At 39.0% G+C, this 20,520-nt stretch overlaps 1 protein-coding gene across 2 annotated transcripts in view; it reads right to left on the bottom strand.

Annotated features, from left to right (window-relative positions):
- The window catches only part of cacna1ha (calcium channel, voltage-dependent, T type, alpha 1H subunit a), a 165,772-nt gene extending 145,838 nt beyond the window's left edge, over positions 1 to 19,934 (bottom strand). For both annotated transcript variants that reach the window (XM_028454330.1, XM_028454331.1), the window contains exons 1-2: positions 19,508 to 19,934; positions 16,009 to 16,535 (exon numbers count right to left, since the gene is read on the bottom strand). In XM_028454330.1, the coding sequence (XP_028310131.1) occupies positions 16,009 to 16,511 (503 nt within the window). In that variant the 5' untranslated portion in view covers positions 16,512 to 16,535; positions 19,508 to 19,934. The remainder of the gene's footprint in view (positions 1 to 16,008; positions 16,536 to 19,507) is intronic.
- Positions 19,935 to 20,520: the final 586 nt, after the last annotated feature.

Below are 20,520 nucleotides of genomic sequence, written 5' to 3'. Positions count from 1 at the left end.
ATTTGCTAATAAAAATGACTGCATTAATGTGATATAAACAAAGGAAAAATGCAAGCCCCTAAAAATATTGTCGTTTCAATAAATAGGGGAATATTAGATTTCTACAACTGGATTATTCACTTTTATTGCCTCCTGCGGGTCAAATTGGATGCTTCAAAGGGCCACATTTGGCCCCCGGGCCTTGAATTTGACACATGATTTCATCGTTGCTCATCTGCGAACACGCACACACGCACGCACACACGCACACACACACACACACACGCTAATTAATTTAAATGTCCCCCGGCCCTCTCTCATTATCTTATGCAACAGTCTTCTATAAAACATGTGTGAATGATACGTTTATTGACTCAGCAGTCAAACATGGACACACATACTGTATTGTATGTTGTAGATTGCCCCCACCCCCTTTCTTAGTGTGCAGCAGTGTTGTTGCCTGGTAACCAGGTAGAGTTTCTAGTAAGAGCTTATATGCTAAAGAGAATCCCACTTTCCTCGACTTCTCTCTTCTTCGCCCACTCTAGAGCACGCACGCACGCACGCACACGCACGCACACTTTGTGTGTTAAGTTGCTGTCATTGAGCTTTGCAGATGTTTTCCTCAATTCAACGAGTACTCTTCTTCTTCTTTTTTTTTTTTTATATTTTTCAACCAACAACCTTCAATCACCACTCTGACAGCAAACATGGTTGTTGGTGTTACACTTGTCAACTCACCTGTGCGCACAGTACAGTGCTTACACAGCCTCTCCACATTGTACGCACACACACACACACACACACAGTGGACAAAGCAGAGACACATGCTGCAGCAAATAGAGAGAAAAGGAGAACCAGAATGAGGAGGCTGCAGTTTTCAGGTCTCTAAGGGGAGCAGTTGAGTATTGAACTACATCCATTTCATAAACAACTCCTGCAGAGATTTACTGATACACAAACAACTGACCAACATCACCTGACAAACGTAACTTTCTACTTCCTGTTGTTGTTTCATAAATGCAATCATCGAACGGCTTATAATGAAATTGATTTGATTATTACTAGGCCTGGGAAATATATCGAGATTCGATATCGCCTATAACAATATGTTTTATTTTATGTTATTTTTATTGAAATACTGTATGTAGGAGTCTCTGCTTTCACTAATACCCAGAGCAGCATGAAAATCACAGTTAGATTGTATTCTGAGTGCGTCCTAACCCAGACCTTCCCCTACACAAGCCACACTACAGAACTCACTCACATGTGCTGTCCCTTTTAAGAAATAAAGCCACAAGTAACACCTATTGTGCCGGTGTTTGTTAATAAATGTGCCTGTGTGGCATTATGCACACAGCAAATATAACCCTGAAATTGTCTTTCTGGTGAGACTTTATTGAATTAAAAATATTGAGATTCATATTGTACATCAGCATTTTGAGAATTTTGGTCCATATCGTCCAGCCCTAATTATTACTGATTTGGATGTCTTTGAAATCATTACATTCAGAATCTGAAAGTATTTTATTTGCCAAGTACAGTTAATAACAGTACAAGAAATTTAACTTGGTAGTTAGAACAACAAAAAAAAAAAACAGAAACAATAATAATAAAATAAATATAAAGGATAAAATGGATAAATATATACATACTGTATATCCAAGTGCTGCAGGTATTGTCGTTCATCTTTGTATGTATGTTATAGGACATTGTCTTTGATAGAATAGGAGAAAGTATCTGCCCAGCAGCAAACTTACACCTACTTGCTAAAATTTTGCAGTGGTAGGATCACCATCTCACACACACACACACACAGAGTGTTGTACTGTCCTCATTGCCATGACAACCCAGTGCTAGATGCTGATGGATTTCCCAGATCTTTTATTTATTCATCCATCACCGCATTACTCTTTCATACACACACACAGATGTACATCTTCACACGTGTGTGCACCCATGCATGCACTCCAGCACTTCAGAACACACAACCCAGGCCTTTTTTTACAAGCTGGCCTGTTATCTTAAGAAAAAGGCTGTTTTTTTATTTTTATAAATGTCCAGGCAGACCACTGAAGGCATTTTAGCTGCCCTCTGAAAGCTGGAATGCAATAGTGCCAAAACAAAGTAGGCCATTGGGGTCAAGCGCTGCTGTGCGTGTCTTTCCGCCCCTTTTTCTTTTTGGTGAACACATCTATCATTCCAGCCATCTTTCAGACTGTAATGTGATCAGCAGAAAGGCAAAGGCTGCTGTGTTACTCATGCTGAGACTGACTGTGGGGAACAGCTCAGAACAGCAGGAACACACACACACAGATTAGCACACACACAGGGTGAAAAAAAAACAGCTCATTAGGAACAACAGCATAGTTACTAAACAGCATATCCAACAGGGCAATCTGACCTAAAAACATAACTGAATACTAAGCAACAGAATGAGGAGAAAGAGGGGTTGACTGACAAGTCCCAAACCCAATGAGATGTAGGGTTCATTGGGAGTTCCACACCGCCCTCCCCCCCCCACCAGTCCCTCGACTACAAACACACGTCCATTACTGCCTTTTTTGGCTTTGTGTGTGTGTGTGTGTGTGTGTGTGTGCGTGCGAGCCTGTGTGCACAGTTATTGCTTTAAACCTCACAGGTTTTATCTGATTTCGTTTTTTTTTCTTTTACCTTGATGGTATAGGCTGGATAGATCCCTTTTTTACTCAACTCAATTCCATTCAACCTCTTTGCTATTGGGTCTTTACACCCTCGCACACCTGCCCAATGCCATACCAATGCACCCTTGAAGTCTATTCATGTCAATGAACAGATACTGATAGGAATCGCACAACGAAACACCTTGACAATTGGTTTCCTCCTGGAATAAAACAAAAAAAAAACCCAGCATAGAAAGAAAGTGTGTGCATGTGTGCGTGCAAATGCATATTTTATACTGTAGTGCACCTAAAAATAACATGCATAACAGATTTTAGTCTCTATGAAAAACAACCACCAAGGAAAGATGTGCCCTGGTGCAACTGCAGTCAGGACGCACAAATACCAACGGATGAGACAGTGCAGGAGAAACAAAGAAAGAGCACACATTATTCAGCTGCAGCTTTTTTTTGAAGAGACACAAGACGAGTCAGCTGGGGGAGGAGGAGGAAGAGGAAGAGGGGGTTGGTGGAGAAGAGAGCATGGTTGTGTCTTGAGGTTGAGAAAGCTGCATCTCCACTGCAGCAACCATCAAAGATCAAAGCTAAGACAATTAGAAGCGCACTGGGCAGAGAGCACATGGCTTGGCTCCCATTGGACTGGATAAGTTCAGCGTCCCACAGCCAGACATGCAGCACCTGGCACAGAGAACCCATTCTGCACTCACATCTACAAATTACACCCAATTGATCCATTCCTCCACTGTGCATTACTGCTAACGTACTTAGCCTCCATTGTTCCACACTGCTCCTTTTGTCTGATGTTTCACATTATCGTATTTGTCACTTTCGTCTCTTTCAAAAATCATTTTCACCTCCTTGTCATATTCCATTGCCCTTCTCTGCTTTCTAATGGTCCATTCCATCCCAAACATTTTTCTAGACCTTTTTAATCCGTGTACATTTCGTTCTTTGGTAATTCCATTTTAAAACGGAATCAAAATAACAAATAAACAGTGTGGTTATCTTGTTTTGCTGACTTAAAACCAAATCAGAAATACAGAAAAATAAAAAAATAAACCAGACAAGCAGCTTTTTTCTGTTCAAAAATTCAATTTTGTTCTGTTTGTGTGATTTTTGAATATTTATGGGAAAACTATTAACGAGAGCTTCATGTTTTAAGCTCACCACACAGAGTGGACCCACAGACGGGGGCGGACTTTTACTCTGCGTTTAATAATAATGATCTTGTAGCATGTTGTCCACCTCACACCAATGTGCAAAAAGGCATAATTTGTGTGTTGATGATGATTGGTTAAAGAGTTATTGATGCTGGAAGTCTGAATCTGTGAATATCGTGCCAACTTTACCCAACAGTGTTATGGTTTAAATAGTATCCAAATAAACTGGTGACTGACTATCGACTGTCAGGCCGGTGTGAGGAACAATAGATGTTAGAACTTCTACCATTTGACACTTTTGCAAAAACAATTACACAGCTTTTTTGAGGGCAGTACGTTCCACGTTATGATCCTGCTAGCCATTAATGGCAGCTGTCAACACACACGGAAGTTGATCACAAGAAACGAGGATCACCAGTACATCATTACACCACCTCTGGTTCCTTGACTCACATATCGTGTGCATGTTTGACTTATTTATGTATTAATAACATTTCAATTCACCAGTAATGTGACTTATGTATTGCTCCTTTTTTGTCAGGGAGTAAAAGTCTGCCCCCGTCTGTGGGTCCGCTCTGTGTGGTGAGCTTAAAACATGACGCTCTCATTCCAGTTTCCCTTAAATATCCAAATATCACACAAACAGAAGATGTAATCTTAAAACAGGAAAATGCTGCTTGTATTTCTGTTTTGGATATAAGTCAGTAAAACAAAATAACCACATCGTTTATTTGTTATTTTTGATATGGTTTTAAAACGGAATAACCAATGAGCGAACGGTCTGGTTGGACTTCTAGAAATACACAATAAGTACTGAACAGAATAGGAAAAAAAAACTGACTAAATAATAATCAGTAACTTAAGATATACAAGAATGCAATGCCAAAATACCAACAATGGTAATAAATTCCAATTCAATTCAATTTGCATATAAAGGCAACACTTGCCATAGATGCAGTCGGCCTGTTAGTTGCATTAAGCACCGCCCCCATCCTCACTGTACTGCTACCAGATCATATGTTTATGAAGTGACTTAAAAGTCTCAAGAATTTGGCGTTGCTTTTGTTGTGAATCCAGGCTGTTCCATAATTTCATCCCACATACAGACAGACAATAATAATCTTCCTAGTGCTTCCAATCCAAAGCTCCACCTGCTTCTCGTTCTTGCACCGTTTTCACCACCTTGTCATATTCCATTGCCCTTATCTGCTTTCTCATGGTCCATTCGATCACAAGCATTTTTCTAAATTTCAGGACCTTTTTGAATCAATCCATCATCCTTATCTCGCTCTCACCTGGACTTAATATGTTGTCTTATCGCTCATTGCGTTGCTTATCCACCTCTCTCTGCGTTTACTCTTTCCTATACCCCCGATCAGTCATTTCTCATCATTACGGCCTAACTCAGGCAAACCACAAGTCATGTTCACAGAGGGATTTCCTATAGAGAGTTTGGAAGAAGATTTTAGGGACACGTTTCAGACCATAATCAACAGGATGTGCAGCCATAGCAACAGCTGCTGTGTCAAAAAAAAAAAAAAAATCCCTCCCACACTATCACAGGACCAATCAGTGTACCATTGCCACGACAAGAAATGTGACTGACAGCTCCCCGAGTGGAAAGACATGGTGGGCAGCAAAGCAGTGAAATATTGCATGTACGTTCTGTTCATTATTCACGTGCAGAAACCAAAAAAACATATGATTTGACCCCTGATCATGATCAGTGTTGATCTTGTATCTATCTATTTCTGAATTAACCATTTAATGATGTAACTATGAGATAGCCTGCCCTACATCTAAATGGACACAAATACAATAAGTATGTAAATACAGCTCCACATACAGATACACACGTTTTATAGAAACATAACAATTAGCATTAATATTCTGGATTATTCTGTGATAAACAGAGATTTTGCACTAGATGATTGTCATGGACGGTGCCTCCTGGCCTCTCAGCCCTTCCTCCCTCTGACCTAACACACCTGATTCACATCAGTAATCAGGCTGAGAGGGAGGAGGAGCTGTAGAAAAGAAGTGATGAAGGACATGACGTGGGACCAAGACTGATCCTTGTATTTTCACTTCATCTTCTAATCAAGATCATTTCTTTAATTTTATTGTGTTTTTGGTGTCGTTTTATTGTTTGGCTTTTATTATTCAGTATATGTTTCTCTTCTGTTCTAAACCAGTGATTCTCAATTCGTGGGTCAGGACCCAAAAGTGGATCGAGGACCTGTACTGGGTGGGCCGTGGACAGCTGGTCAAAAATAAATACTGAAGGTCTCATGACTTGTCTTTTATTTTGAAATAACTTTTGTTTTCACAGGCATGCTGTGAAATGCATATTGCATAAGAAAATGTATAGGTAAAAAAAAAAAAAATAAATGGTTTACCACAACTATTTTTGAAAAACCAAATTTGGTTGGTTGAATTAAAAAAATTATTAATATACTGTGGTGTAATTGTTTTACATTTGTGTTACTGAACGTATCCTAGAGCTGTTGTTAGGATCAGCCAATAGAATGTGTATATGTCTATGGCCTGTTCTGTTGATTCACGTGACGTCACTCACATTGCTGCATCGCGACAAAGCGAGAGCGCTAAATTCAGACGGAGGGCAGGAGGTGAAGTTTGAGAATCTGCCGTCTGAAATCATCAAAATGCCCATGTTTTGTGTGGTTTACGGCTGCTCCAATCGTTCTAACCGAGAAAAGGAAAAGAGATTTTATAGAGTACTGAAGATTGTCATTCACAAAGGTGAGAAATGTAAAAAGCTCACCAAACGAGGAGGATACCGCCTGGCGCCGACTCTGATTACCGCCACCAGCTGATGTGGAGTGTGGATCTCGCGACTACTCAAGCTATACTGAAAATTAAAAAAAAAAAAAAACCACCAAGATCCTATTCATAATACCAATTTCCTTCAAAAACTGATTTAAAAATATTTGACTCTTTCCTTCCTGAGCTCAGTATCAACATTTATAAACTAAACTGAGTTTATATATATATATATATATATATATATATAGATTTAGAATATTATAGATTTCTGAATAACTTAATTCTTCCAGCTTTACACTTCTCACATCCAAACCTCATTCTTGATGTTACTCCTTTTTCTTTCCTGTTTCATCCTGCTTTCCTCACTTCTCCAACCCTTGTTTGTATTCTGTAGTACAACCTTTCTTTCCTTTCTTTCCTTTTCTACAGCTCCTCCCCCCTCTCCACCTGTTTGCCGATGTGAATCAGGTGTGTTAGGTCAGAGGAAGGAAGGACAGGCTCAGAGGCCAGCAGGCACCAGACATAACAATGACATCCCAAAAACACACATTTTACACCACACACTTTCACACAACTGATATACACAACGCTGAGAATCAATTATACTGTACATACAGTACGTAAGTGAAGCTTGGACACTAATACACGGTAATGTTTATTAACAATACTTCCTCATAGATCCGTAGTAAGTAAAACTCACTAAGAAATTGCTTTGTATTACAAATAATTAGATAAGCATTCACATTCTTGGGGCTACAACTTCCTGATTATACTTGCAACTTCCTGTGTGATAATTAGATGAAGCACTGTCAAAGAGGTTGGTTAGGTTAAACAGAGGAGGGTGAAATGCCACATATAGCACACATATCTCATCTTCCACATCTAGCCTTTCACAATAAGAGCCCTAAATATCAGCAAAACATGTGCAATCAACAACAATACCACTCCTGACTGTTATTTTTCAAAAGACATTCATTTAAAGAAGAAAAAAAAACCCAACTATAATATTTTTGGAAAGAACTGCCATCACTAATGTGACATTGGCTGCTGAATATTCTATCACAGAGGACGTTGTCCTTGTGATATTAATATCTATGATTGTATCACCAGTAATCAGGTTATTAAAAACTGCATTACTACTATATAACTATAAATGCATATTAGAGGATCTGAAGAAAACCCTCAGAAAAAGTTTTAACTGTAAGTTTATTCCATTTTTTTTTTTTTGTTAGCAAAAAATAAAGTATTTTACAATGTGTTGCACGGTTTCTCAGTTTCAGTTGTGGATTTTTCAAAACATTTATAGACATTAATACCTCATACATGAGATATGTGATGGACAGCTGAGCAGCTTGCATCACAAAAGAGGCAACTGATCAAAAAGAATAGAAAAATAGATGCTTTTTAGTGCATTTTGATTATGGTAACACGTTTTACCGGACACATTATGTATATTAATTACTCGTCTGATCTTTTTGTAGGCGACACGTGTTAAAAGAGGCAGATTTTTAACATTTTGTCTCTTTTAAACTGCAAGAAGGTCTTAATTGTTCTAATGTGTGTGAGTTAAAAGTCATTGTACAAAGCCCACATTGCTAAAACTGCACAGGGTGAGCCAGGACTACATCATAGGAACACAATCCCTCTAAACTGCTGTCATGGTGATCACACACCCAGTGTAATGAGTCACCAAACACATAAATGCATCACTCAAGAGGAAAATGAGGAGACCAGAACTGAGACTCACTGACAGTGAGCAATGCACAGAAGCTTGTTTTGACAAACACACAATTTGACGCTCTTTTTTTCATTTCAGGACTCTTGTCTGAGTGACAGTGATGTGTATTTCTTTACCAGGTGGAATTGTATTCAAATTAGAATAAAATAAAATAAAAAGTTAAAAGATTAGAGGTCAAAGATAGTGACTTTTATGACTTCTCTAGGTATTATTGTCTGTGAAGGCTCTGTATTGTCAAGATCTAGGAGGAAAATGCTGATATCTTAAAGGGATAGTTCGCCTATTTAAGACATGACATTGTATGCAATCCTCACCAGCACTATAGTGCATACACATTGTCTCACTCAGTGGTCACCTCCCTGGTCCGAGTTCTGGCCACTTGAAGTTGTTCAAGAAAGTAGTCCCGGTTAGTTTCCGGGGCCACAAAACTGTGCGTTTTTAATAGAAAAAAATATATGGGTTTGAAAGCTTGATTCATTTACATCACAAAACCGCCCACAAAAAAAATTCATACCTCCAATTTTAATTGGCACTATTTTCTCTTCCGTTTCCATCAATCCCTTTAAGTATGTAAATGGTAACTACTGGAACTGTAATTCAAGTACCGACATCAAAAACATGTGGTATGTTTATCAAACTGTCAAATTACGTTTTTTCAAAAAAAAAAGTTTAACTTTAGCTTCTACAAAAGATTCTGGTTCAGTTGAGTTTTTAAATTCTTTTAAAAAAAAATTGATACATCTATAAAAGTGCCCAGTATGTTTTATGAAAATAAAGTGCAATTAACGTCCAAGCTAAAATGCATTGAGAAGTGAGGTATATTAACAAAAGGCCTGATATGGTTCACTGACACCTAGTGACAGGGAGTTTACAAGCTATAAATGTTAGCTCAAATAAATTGTTTTTTCATTGGATCGATAGGATAATCCTTCGGTAAGATATCACAATATATATTGTCAAATTGATTTTTTTTTTTTTTTGTTACTGGCTTATAGTATCATTTATGTAAACAAACAAATAAATCAATAATTCGCACTACATTTTCATTTTTTAATATCAGTAGTCGGACTTGAGTTCAGGTTAATCAAGGTAAAGGTTTTGTGTTGTCCGTTCTCCTCCTGAATGAGTTACAATTGTACACAAAAAGCTCACTAAAAAGTAAATTACATAATGTAAACAGACTAATGCAGAAAAAAAAAAAAGGACAATGAACTCACTCATCTGTATTAGATTAATCGTCTGCTCCGCAGAGTCAGATCTAATCATCTTGGATCAAGTTTTTAATCATATTACAACTCTCAGTCAGCAAATGTCAACCATTGACTGATGACATACGACGACTGGCGTCTACAGAGCTTTACGGGCGCAGCGGTTTACACTCCAGCCATTTTATTAGGACTAATGAACTCTTACTACTGTCAATCCCATTTGTTTCTGTCATTTTGATTCCAAACTTGTGCTGCTGTACAGGTAAGCTCTCTCTCCCCCTAAAAGTCCCAGACTGGAGCATCTAAGTGTGACATTTTCACAAGTAGTATCAGTGTCAACAAGATATGATCAATGACCAATATAAGGATTAGAACTCAATGCAAATACTGGAGATTCAACAACGTCATCTCCTGTTCATGTACAAGCACTGGAGCAGGCCAGTGGATCAATGCTGATGAGCATCATAAACATGAGGAATGAGACACACTGTTTAGTTGCAGTTAGGTGGGACTTGATTAAAAAAAAAAAAAAAAAAAAAATCTAATTAATTAGAGACTTTGTAATTAATTGATCTCGATTAATTCAAATTAATCTTATAACAATATCTGACACGAGAAGCAAGGTTTTTCCAATTTAACTGGATTTTGGTATATGACTGAATCTATGGAAACATTAAATGAGCTTAAACAACAAAAAAAATATTCTATTTACTGAATGAAGATTATTATGATTGCATTTTTCACAAAGCTAAAACCTAAATTTAAGTCAGTTATATTCATGCTTTTCTGGAGTTTTTGTAAACTTTCTAAAACAAATGTGTTTTTACAGATTATTCTGGAGAAGTGGAAACTGAACAGTGCAAAACAGTTATAATGTCTGTGGCATGAAATAAACAAAGCAACTGATGAAGCTGATAAACTCAGGCCCCGTTTACACGACAACGTTTTGCTTCTGTTTCCGTTTTGGTTCCATTCACGTGGCAATGTTTTCAAAATGATCTCTGTTTACATGAGGCTGCGGAAAGCATAAAAAACAACGTAGTATACGTGCCAGGCCAATAGATGGTAGTGTGGTTTTGCAATTGACCAAAATAAGGAAACAAGTTAGAGTGTTTGCGTGCGTCACTCTCTGGAATTCACCAACTTTTCTCCAACAAAGTGTTTATTTACTTCGCCATCACTTGGATCAGTGGAGACATATTTCATGTCTGCACCAGATTTTATCGGACTGGATCTAAAATCTCCGATATAAGCATACGTTTTTGACCGCGCCCTCAGTTGTTCCCACCATATACTGACAGTAAAAAATAACTGAAGAGAACTTGAATTGCTGACTATTGTTCTCTGTTTGAGTAACATCACTTGATCAAGGCATTTCTAACATTCCACACTACAAAATAAGTAATAAAAGTATGTATGATTCGTGCTGATATCGTATCGGATCAACATCGGTATCGACTAATACTCAAGGCACCATATCGAAAGTGAAAAAGTTGTATAGGAAACATCCCTACTGATTTATTAAAGAAACTCGCCTACATGTGCACACTCTGGAGTCCGTTTGAAAAAAGTTCCGTTTTCAAGCACCAAAACGCCGTTGCCATGTAAATGCAACGCCGAAACTTTTGCGTTTTCAATAGAAAACGTTGTTGTGTAAACAGGGTCTTAGTTTGAAATTGTCTTTCTACATAGCAGTGCATAAGTTGGTAACTTGGGTTAGGCAATGCTATCTGTAGCACCGCTTCTAGCCCCGCCCACATCCTCTAGCACTGTCCAATACAATCATTTATCCAGTGAGTTTGTTCATTTGTCAGTCATGGACTTAGTCATTTTGTCTATGAACCCTGTCATCTTTTCCAGTGTGGATTGGAGACACTGCCTGCTCGGTCTAGTGTAGCGTCTGAAGGACCGTTGTCCGTGCTAGCTGCTACATGTTTAGCATTGAGGTGGAAAAGCTCTGCTGGAAGGCTGGAGGAGGAAGAGCTCTGGTTATCTGCAACTCTTTCTTGCACAATTTGCACAAAACTGGGCTTTTGTTTTCCTTCCAATGTTTATTTTTTGTTTCTTACTAAAATGAATCAAGCACAAAAAACACCTCTACTCAGGTTGTACTGTTGTAGTCTGTGCATCAGTATTATAGCTATACCGGAAAATGTTCTTTGCTGTTTGGAGTGCATATAACCCCAAAAACAATTGACTGCGTTTATTTTTTCTGTAATTATTTAATCGCAATTAACGCGTTAAAATCCCAGCCATAGTTAAAACGCTACTCTGGTAACTGTGAACGTCAGGAGTGATAGATATCTTCCTAAAAACAGATTGGATAGTTTGCAGCACTAACAAAAGGTTGTTTAAGAAGAAAGACATGGTCCTTTAATCTCCCTTTTGTAAAAGTAGACTCAGACTTCCAACCATTGTGTTCAGTCTACTGTGTGGCTGAATGCGGTGTATTTACACTTCAGATAATATTTACATAGTACTGCCATGGACCACCAACTCTGCTCTGCTTAGTCTAAGTCTCACACTCACACACCTACACAGTCTCACATACACTAAAGAACAAAACAGAAACCTCCAGTGGGAGCAGCTCTTCTGCCATAACCTGATTCTCGCTCTAAACAGGCATATTATAATGCAATATCAACCATGTGACAGTGCGCATCTCATTCATTCGTTATGCTTACTTGGCACAAAGCGTTCCCCGTGTGTCCGTCAAGCGGCAAATTAGATTTGAAGAAAAAAATAAAAATCCAAACTGTGATCAGTGAGCACGGATAAACTGAAATGCTGACCACAGGAGCAAAAACCTTCATGTGTTACCGCTCCAACAGAGCCGTGAAAGTAACAGACGTGAAGTAAGGCAGGGAAAACATCTGTTAAACAGGTGGCTGAGTTTGGACTTCTTATAAGTTTAACTCGATGGAGCGCAGTAGCTTTTGGACATTTTAGATTTGACAAAATGAGTTTACGGTCACTGGCTTTGCAAGCAAACAACATATATTAAAGAAGAGTGCACGCCATGGTTAGCATTAGGCGTTCCTGGAGCCTTTTACTGACTCAGTTAAAGTAATTTAGCTATAGTTATTAACATGGTGTACCAAGCTGGCCACGCTTCTTGCTTGTGTTCCAAATCTAAAATATTGCACTAGTACTAAATGGATCTGAACCCTGTAGCAAGTTCACATTTATCACGATTCCCTGCCCATCTAAGTGGGGAACTCAGCCTTAATCCAGACCTTTTAAGCTCATGCATTTAAAAAATATGAGTTTCCAGTACAGACTAGCACAGGTAATTCATTCTCTGAATTGCAGATGACATTTAAATGTTCTGTTTGCAAGAAAAATATGTCCTGAATTTTAAATGTTGGTACTATAGTGCCTGCAAACAATGAAAAAACGTATCTGACTAAAACTACACAAATGTTAAATGTGTTAGCAAAGGCAGGATGATTAAAATAGAAAATAATTTGATCTACATCAAGAAAATATTTGAACAAAATCACTACTATTTTCATCCAATTTGTGGCTAATTTTAGATATTTCAAAATACACAAATAAGATGATTATGGACTCTCTGTGACAGGGTGTTAATAACAAAAGCATATTTAAATTATTTATAAACTGTCGAGAATTCATTTCTAATTTAGTCAACAGAAACTAGACTAAATCCAAACACTAAAATAAAACTAAAGAAATTTAAATTGTCATAAAATGACAAAAACTACGAGTGAATTGTCATTTCCTGTTGAAAAAATAATAATAAATTGAAATCCTGGAGCTGGTAGACATGTGTAATCTAACTCTGGGACACTTGCTGGAGTAGATAGTGGATTATGTAGTTTACAAGCAGGTCCCTCAAAAATTAAATAGCTTTTAAAATCTTCCTCAAGGGCAAGTGAAAGTTGAGTTTTCCTCATGATTCCTTTTTTTACATAGACAATTAAAACAAATCCACATATTGTACACGGAAAAGTCGGAATTTCTGGGTAATGGTCTTTAAAGAGTAACAAAACCCCAAACCCACTTTTTTCTACTGAATATATTTGATTTGGGTATTAAGTAGTGCTTTTTATTAATCCTAGTCCCACTCTTCACATTTAAGTAAAAGTATTTTAATTTCATGTATTTAGCTGTAAAATGTCAGATATATTGGCCTCTAACGGTTGAACGTCGGCTATTTCAATTCGTCCAATCACAGCCCTCTGTGAGCATTGATTGACAGCCAATGAGGAAGTCCACTGTGTTCCGTGTGTGGTGATGTTTTTGACTCTGTGCTTCTATAAAGAGCAGATTCTGCACTAATCAGAGGGTTCATCAACTTATGTGTTTTTACAGACATATCATGCCATGAGCGTATTCCCGTCTGTCTTGCGTGTGCGCGGACGTTTGTGTCCGTCTTATCGCTATGTGCACGAGAGCAGGGCTGTTTTCCCCTGAGTGGTGTCTGTAAGGCTGTTATGAGCTTCACGTCGTAATTGTGCGTGCCTGTAGTCGTAGTGACAAATTTTAGCTTATGAACTTGCTATGTGTGTGTATTACCGTCTGTCTCTGCGCACAGCGGTATGGGCTGACAGAGTGGGTGTGTCTAACAGCTACAGCACAAACACCCATAATCAAAGGCATTTTTTGAACTTCCCTCCTAGTGGCAGGTCAGCAGAAAGCAGGGGTTAAGTTACTCTAAAGGATGCCAAATCTGAATGTGTTCTACGGATTGTAGTAAAATCCCTATTCCTGCTGCTTATGTGTCTTTGGGAGAAAAAAAAAAAAAACTACAGCTGTTTGTGAGTAACTTACATTGACTTTCAATGGAGAGCACTTTGAGATTTAAAAAAAAAGATATGTCACAGTATATTGGTTAAAGACCAATTATTCTCAGCTTTAAGACAAAACTGAAGATTTACAGAAAGGAGGTTTCGTTCTAACTGAATTTTAGTTGTAGCATACGCTGAGTGAGAACATGGATGTGTCACAAACACGCCTTTTGGTGATTTGTTGGCAATGATAAACTAAGTTAATGCAGGGCAGAGCTTTCAGTGTGAATACGAGGCCATTAGGTAAGTGTCATTATTACATCATGTGTCCATTTGCCAGTGTTTATACGTTTTAAATGGTAATAAATCTTTCTTAATGTTCATCTTGTTTTTGTAAGAAAGTTGTCCTGCAGTTTTCTAGCACTAGTTCGGACAATTTTTGTGGCCCTTATTTGTCCTTGATTTTAAGCAAGAGGCATTTATGTTTTATAGAATTTTCTGCTAAGAAATACAACAAAAGTGGCTTTATTTCCTATTGCATAACCTAAAGCGGTAGTGGGCATTGCTTCAGTAAGAACAAAGCACGTCACTAACATGATTTATTTGGTTAAGAGGTATTGTTTTAACTTTCCAGCCCAAGGAAAACCAAGTAACATCCACCGCTGGCTCCTCTCATGAAGAACTGACACAAATGGCCGATTCAAATTAATCAGTGATATGAGTTTGACCTACATCATAGAGTTTGTCCAAAGTTGAATTATTAACTCTGATTCCTGAAGCTGGTGTTTTACGACAAAGGCAGAGTAAATAAATATTATATAAAGGCTCAATAAACTGCTACACATTAGTGTTAGGCTGGATGGAAGTTGCCAAGTGATATTTTGTCTTAATTAGACAGCACAAAAGTGACAAAAATGAGTGTGAGGACTCACCAAATGACAAATTCTAGCTACTATATCTAATCAACCCCCCCCTTGATAAATATGGCATCATGTAGAGTTAAGTTACAGCATGGCCCACACAGGCACTCAACTTCAAATTAAGAAAAATGAATAGGACCTTTGTCCTTTGATCTATAAAATCATACTTTACTATATTTCAACAATATTCAATAGTAAATCTGTACAGAAACAATGCCAGACCTTCGTTGTCTAAACTGAAACTACACTGGATCCTGAATGCTGCAGGGAGGTATTAGTATTTTTGTTGCATCGATGATTACTAATTCTAGATACAAATCTCTGGAAACTGTAATAAATGGGAATATGGTGTCATAAAGGTGCAGTAAAACGTCTCTTTTCAAACCAACGAACCATTCTCAATACAACCAGTCGGAGTTTTCTGACTCATTAACTCAGAAACCCTTGAGACATTTAGAAGACTCATCATTATTTTTAAATTCAAAACTTCAAAAAAGCCTGCAACGGCTTCACTAACAAAACTGAAGCCAAGACTTCATCGATAGGGCACTTCATTAGAGTTTAGAATTCATGACCTCGCCATAATTTGAGATCCACCAACTGTAATATTTCATTCTCACAGAATGAAGCAAGGACACACATTGTCAGGTACGAAGCAAAACCAATAGCACCGACATGTCTTGGTATTGAATGTATGGTAACCATTGCTATCAGAAGCAGCAGTGACACTGGTGCAGATGAAAGCGTGGACATTTGTGTTCTTACTGGCTGTGAAAGGGTGAATTTCCATCACATGAAAGGATATGGGCTGCAGACGACACGAAGACACCAGTTTCGGGGCCTTGTAGTTTGTTTCAGGCAGAAGAAGGCCACGGGGGCCAGGGCGGGGTACGGCTGCTGCTCCTCCTCCTCTGAGACACAGTCGGGATCACGGATGGGGGCTCTGATGCGAACTCCCAATGTGGGTCCAACTTCCAGCTCAGGTTCTTCCTCCTCCTCTTCCTCCTCGTCCTCGTCCTGCTCCTGGACGTCAGGACTCCATCTATCCCCTCCTCCAGCGGCCCCTCCACAAGTACCCTGCCTCCTTCTATCCATCTCCATCTCTTCCTCCGCCTTTTCCTCCTCCTCCTCCTCATTGGCCTCGTCTTCCACCTCCTCCTGGTTCTGGCTTCCTCCTGGGTCAGCATCATGACCTGGGGAGTCGTTCCTGCTGGGCGTTGGTATAGCAAGCCTCACCTCTTCCTGCACCCCCTCCTGCTCCTGGCATTCTGCGTACTGAAAGCGCGCTCTCCCCTCGCCATCAGTCATGATAGAGCATCAGGCAGAGCCACTCTAAAGGGAGGTCACAGATAGAGAGGTTAGGAGGAGGAGGGAGGAGGGTAGGGTGTAAACGTGCACAGATGAAGGAGAGGTTGGGAGAGGGACGATTGGATTGAAATAAATTATAAGATCAACCAAACAAGAATTAACCCTCCTATTATCCTATTGGGGTCAATCGGACCCCAGGGTTATTTGTCTCCAGAAAATGCTTTTCAGAAAATTGTTGACCAATTTTTTGTGTGAGGCACTTTGTTTATTTATTGAATACATGCATAACCCCTTGACAATGAAGCATTGACTTGTTCTCTAGTGCCACCGTCAGGCCCAACCTTTAAATTAGAGTTAAAACTGCAGTATGTAAGTTTTTTTTTTGGCATCATTTGGTCAAAATCCATTATAATCTTTGAGGATATTGTAATCCAAAGTGTTCTGAGTGCATAGTTAATCTATTCTCCTTCTCCTGGCCCTATATATGAAGTTTAAATATCCAGGAGAGTGACGCTGGATGTCAGCCAATCAGATATCTTTCTACAAACACGTGTGCTCCATGAGCTTTTGTGAGCATTGTTATTGGCTGCTCGACTGAAGTCAGGCACGTTCACGTACAATTGGTAGTAAAAATGCATTGGCAGACGTTCCAGCAGAAGTCCCCATCACAGCGTTAAGAACAACAGTTACACGGCAAATCAAGCAGAAAAAGGCAGACAGAGGTGGAGAAGCAACAGAATAATTTCCCAAACAGGAATAGATCGCTTTGTGTCCTCGTGGATCTCTGTAACTGTGAAGGGTCCGCCCCACAAATATACAGATGTCAGAGGGAGAGTGAGAACAGACGGGATAAATTGTGTGTAAACCTAAGAGAAGTTCATACAAGGTGAATTAATTTTACAGTCTGGATACGTAGTGATGGTTGTCACTCTGCTCTGAGTAACAGGTGCAGCTGATATCACAGCCAACTGTGAGAGCTTGTGGCGGGGAGGGGCTGACGGCAGCAGCCGTTGTTCAGGGCAGTAACTACAGTGATATGTGCATTCATGTCAGAGTCACTTAAACACCAGACAAAATCTCCACTAACACAAGATAACGTCACTAGTCTCTATTGAGAAACAAGTTGCTAAGAGCATTCACAAAAGACACCAGTATGGTAGGCTAAGTTTTGGTTTTGGTATCAAGACGGAGCGCAGGGAGGATTCTACATACTGCAGCTTTAATGGTAACACTTTACTTGAAGTTTTATACATAAGGCTGACATCACGCTTTCATTAGCATGAATAAGGTGTCATTTAGCTGTCATTAAGTGTCGTTCGCTAAATTGTTACGCCTTTTGCTCAATTATGACGCCTTTGGAGCTATGTTGGCATTTTTGGGGGTTAGGTAGCGGGATCTTGTGGTGTTAGGTAGGGTTAGGGTTAAGGTTAGGGTAAGGAAGAGTTAGGGTGACGAACAACACTTAACAGCCTTCATGACACCTTATTCATGCTAATGACAGGTGTCATGTTACAATGACAGCGCAATGTCAGCCTTTATGTATAAAACGTGTGTTACCAAATTAATTTATCTTGAATAGTTTTCATCCAAATCTTCTCAAATTTACTGACAACATTAATGAGCACAAGAGTAGACAAGATGTGACCTTTCCTGGAATGCCACCATCAAATTTTCAGTTTCAGAGTTTTGTGTATCTTGAAAATCTTTCATCCCAAATCTCTTCCCAATTTGAAGTGCACATTCATGACTCTCACAGAATGAGCCATAATAATCTTTTTTGGAAGGTATTGTATCTGCTGGAGGGTCAATACAACTCTCCTTCTCATCAGATGAGAAGGCCTCAAAATCAGGGTCCTCCTCAACACTGTCCTCTCATCTACGTCACTTTCACTGTGAAAGAGCTGTTCCAAAACCTCTAGTAAACCTTTTCCTAGAGGGCATTTTTGCAAGAGAGCCAGGGTGTGCAGATTGCAATACACACTACAGTATATGTGTTCAGCACATTGAAAAAACAGCATCATGATAATTTGATGCTGAATCGACTGTACCTATCAAATTAGGAAAAGTACTGAAATATGAAGCAAAAAAATTAAATAAAGTCAACCATTGTTTTTTGAATGATAAACATTGAATGGGGTCAAATTGACCCCAGGGATAATAGAAGGGTTAAATAAACTCCCAGATCATTTTGTCATTCTGCATAAAGCAGAACTCTTAAATTAATGTTTCTCATCTCTTTCAGGTAAAACCCTTGTCTTATGAATTCTGCAGCACTACATAAAGCATATATGAATCTGATGAAAGGGGTATTATCACAGTTCATGCAGTAATAAAAACATCACACAGACAAAATGACACGTTCAAATCCATACATTTTTTTTTTTTTTTTTTAATTATAAAAGGCTCATAATGGCAATAAGAATATTGCACAATTATGTGAGCACACTGCCTTCCTCTCTGTCCCTGTTGCTATGTGATAGAACAGATGGGCTGCTCTGTTTCTGGTCTATACTGAAGGGTTTTAGACTACAACGCGCAATGGTGGGCAGAGAATGCGCCAACAAAGGCAAAAAGACAACAAACGCAACATTAATCCAGATGGAGATAATAAGTAGACAACATTAGTCATCCTAATCCAGCAAACAGACTTTCCTTTTAAAGGTTTTTTTTTTTTTTTTTTTTTTTAATTTATTTAATTTTTTTAAATGGGCTTTGTTGTCCGTCTTTGGGCGACAGAAGCGCATCTGACGCTGGAGGTAGTTATGTGCTTACCAAAGGGAATGTGTACATGACAAACAGGATTTATTTCATCAGACACGCCTTTAGGTGACTGTCTATAAGGGAAAAAATACTTACATTTGCATTTCAAAGCTTAGAGAACGGTGCGTCCATCACCTGTGGTTTGGTGGGGTTTTTTTCCCCCTTTGTAAAAGTGCACTTCAACTCAACATTAAAAAAAAACAACAACATAACAGCAGCTTTAATGTGTCAAATACCTTATTGAGACGGAATCGGAAGTTCCCATAAGCATGATCCGTGACTTTCCGTCTTTCTCGCGCACCCAGCCTTTCTCTCTCAGCAAACCGCAGCTTCCTTTTCCTTTTCTTTCCTCCACTCTCTCCTCTCCTAAAAGCTCCCTTTGGTCAAATATCAAAGATAACCCAAGGTGGTTGCTTTTGTAAATCACTGGAAGTCACCGAGTAAGTCACTTATTTTGGACCCTGCGCCCACGTCCACGCGTCTATGCGCCCGTCCATCCCCGCTGAGGTGTTGGTTTGGCAGCGCGGAGCAGGAGATGCGCGGAAAAGGGAGGGAGGGTGTGACCGTGTGGGTCGCTCCGTCCGTCCGTGCTGTGCTGTGTGGATGATCTGACACACTGGAGAACTTGGCCCGGGACCTGGGAGCCCTGACACGTGACGTGATGCCCACAGACGTAACGCACAGCAGGAGGAACACAGACGCGCAAAAGCAACAAAGAAAGAGGGAGAGAGAGAGAGAGAAATGCGTGGGGAGCAAAGCAAGGCGCGCACGAGGCGCACTGTGTGTAGGCGTGAAGTGGAGAAATTCCTATCTGTCCTTAATAATAATAATAATAATAATAATAATAATAATAATAATAATAATAATAATATCAATATTTTAAATATTTAAACTAAGTCTAGAGATGATAGTAACATATTACAAGTGATCAGGTTACTGTATCTGTGTTGCTTTTATAGTGTATTTCCAAATCAGTAATGTTGCATGTACTTAAGTACGTTTTAAAAGCAGTAAAGTAACTCGTTACATTTCTAAACCCAACCGTTACTGAATAAATTATTATTATTTTAGGGATTTAAAATGATCTACGGACATTGTGAAACTAAAAGAATGAAATGACCAGACAACAATCAAATGCATCACATCATAGCCGACCAATCAGATTAAATGTATTGCACCTAGGGCTGGGCAATATATCGAGATATATCGAGTTTTCGACTTCGGCGAGATAAAAAAATTACAATATCGC

This window comes from Gouania willdenowi, chromosome 8 (assembly GCF_900634775.1).
Source record: "Gouania willdenowi chromosome 8, fGouWil2.1, whole genome shotgun sequence".
Classification (NCBI taxonomy): Eukaryota; Metazoa; Chordata; class Actinopteri; order Blenniiformes; family Gobiesocidae; genus Gouania; species Gouania willdenowi.
Note: the sequence above shows the minus strand (reverse complement) of the source record. Positions and strands in the feature narration are given on the sequence as shown.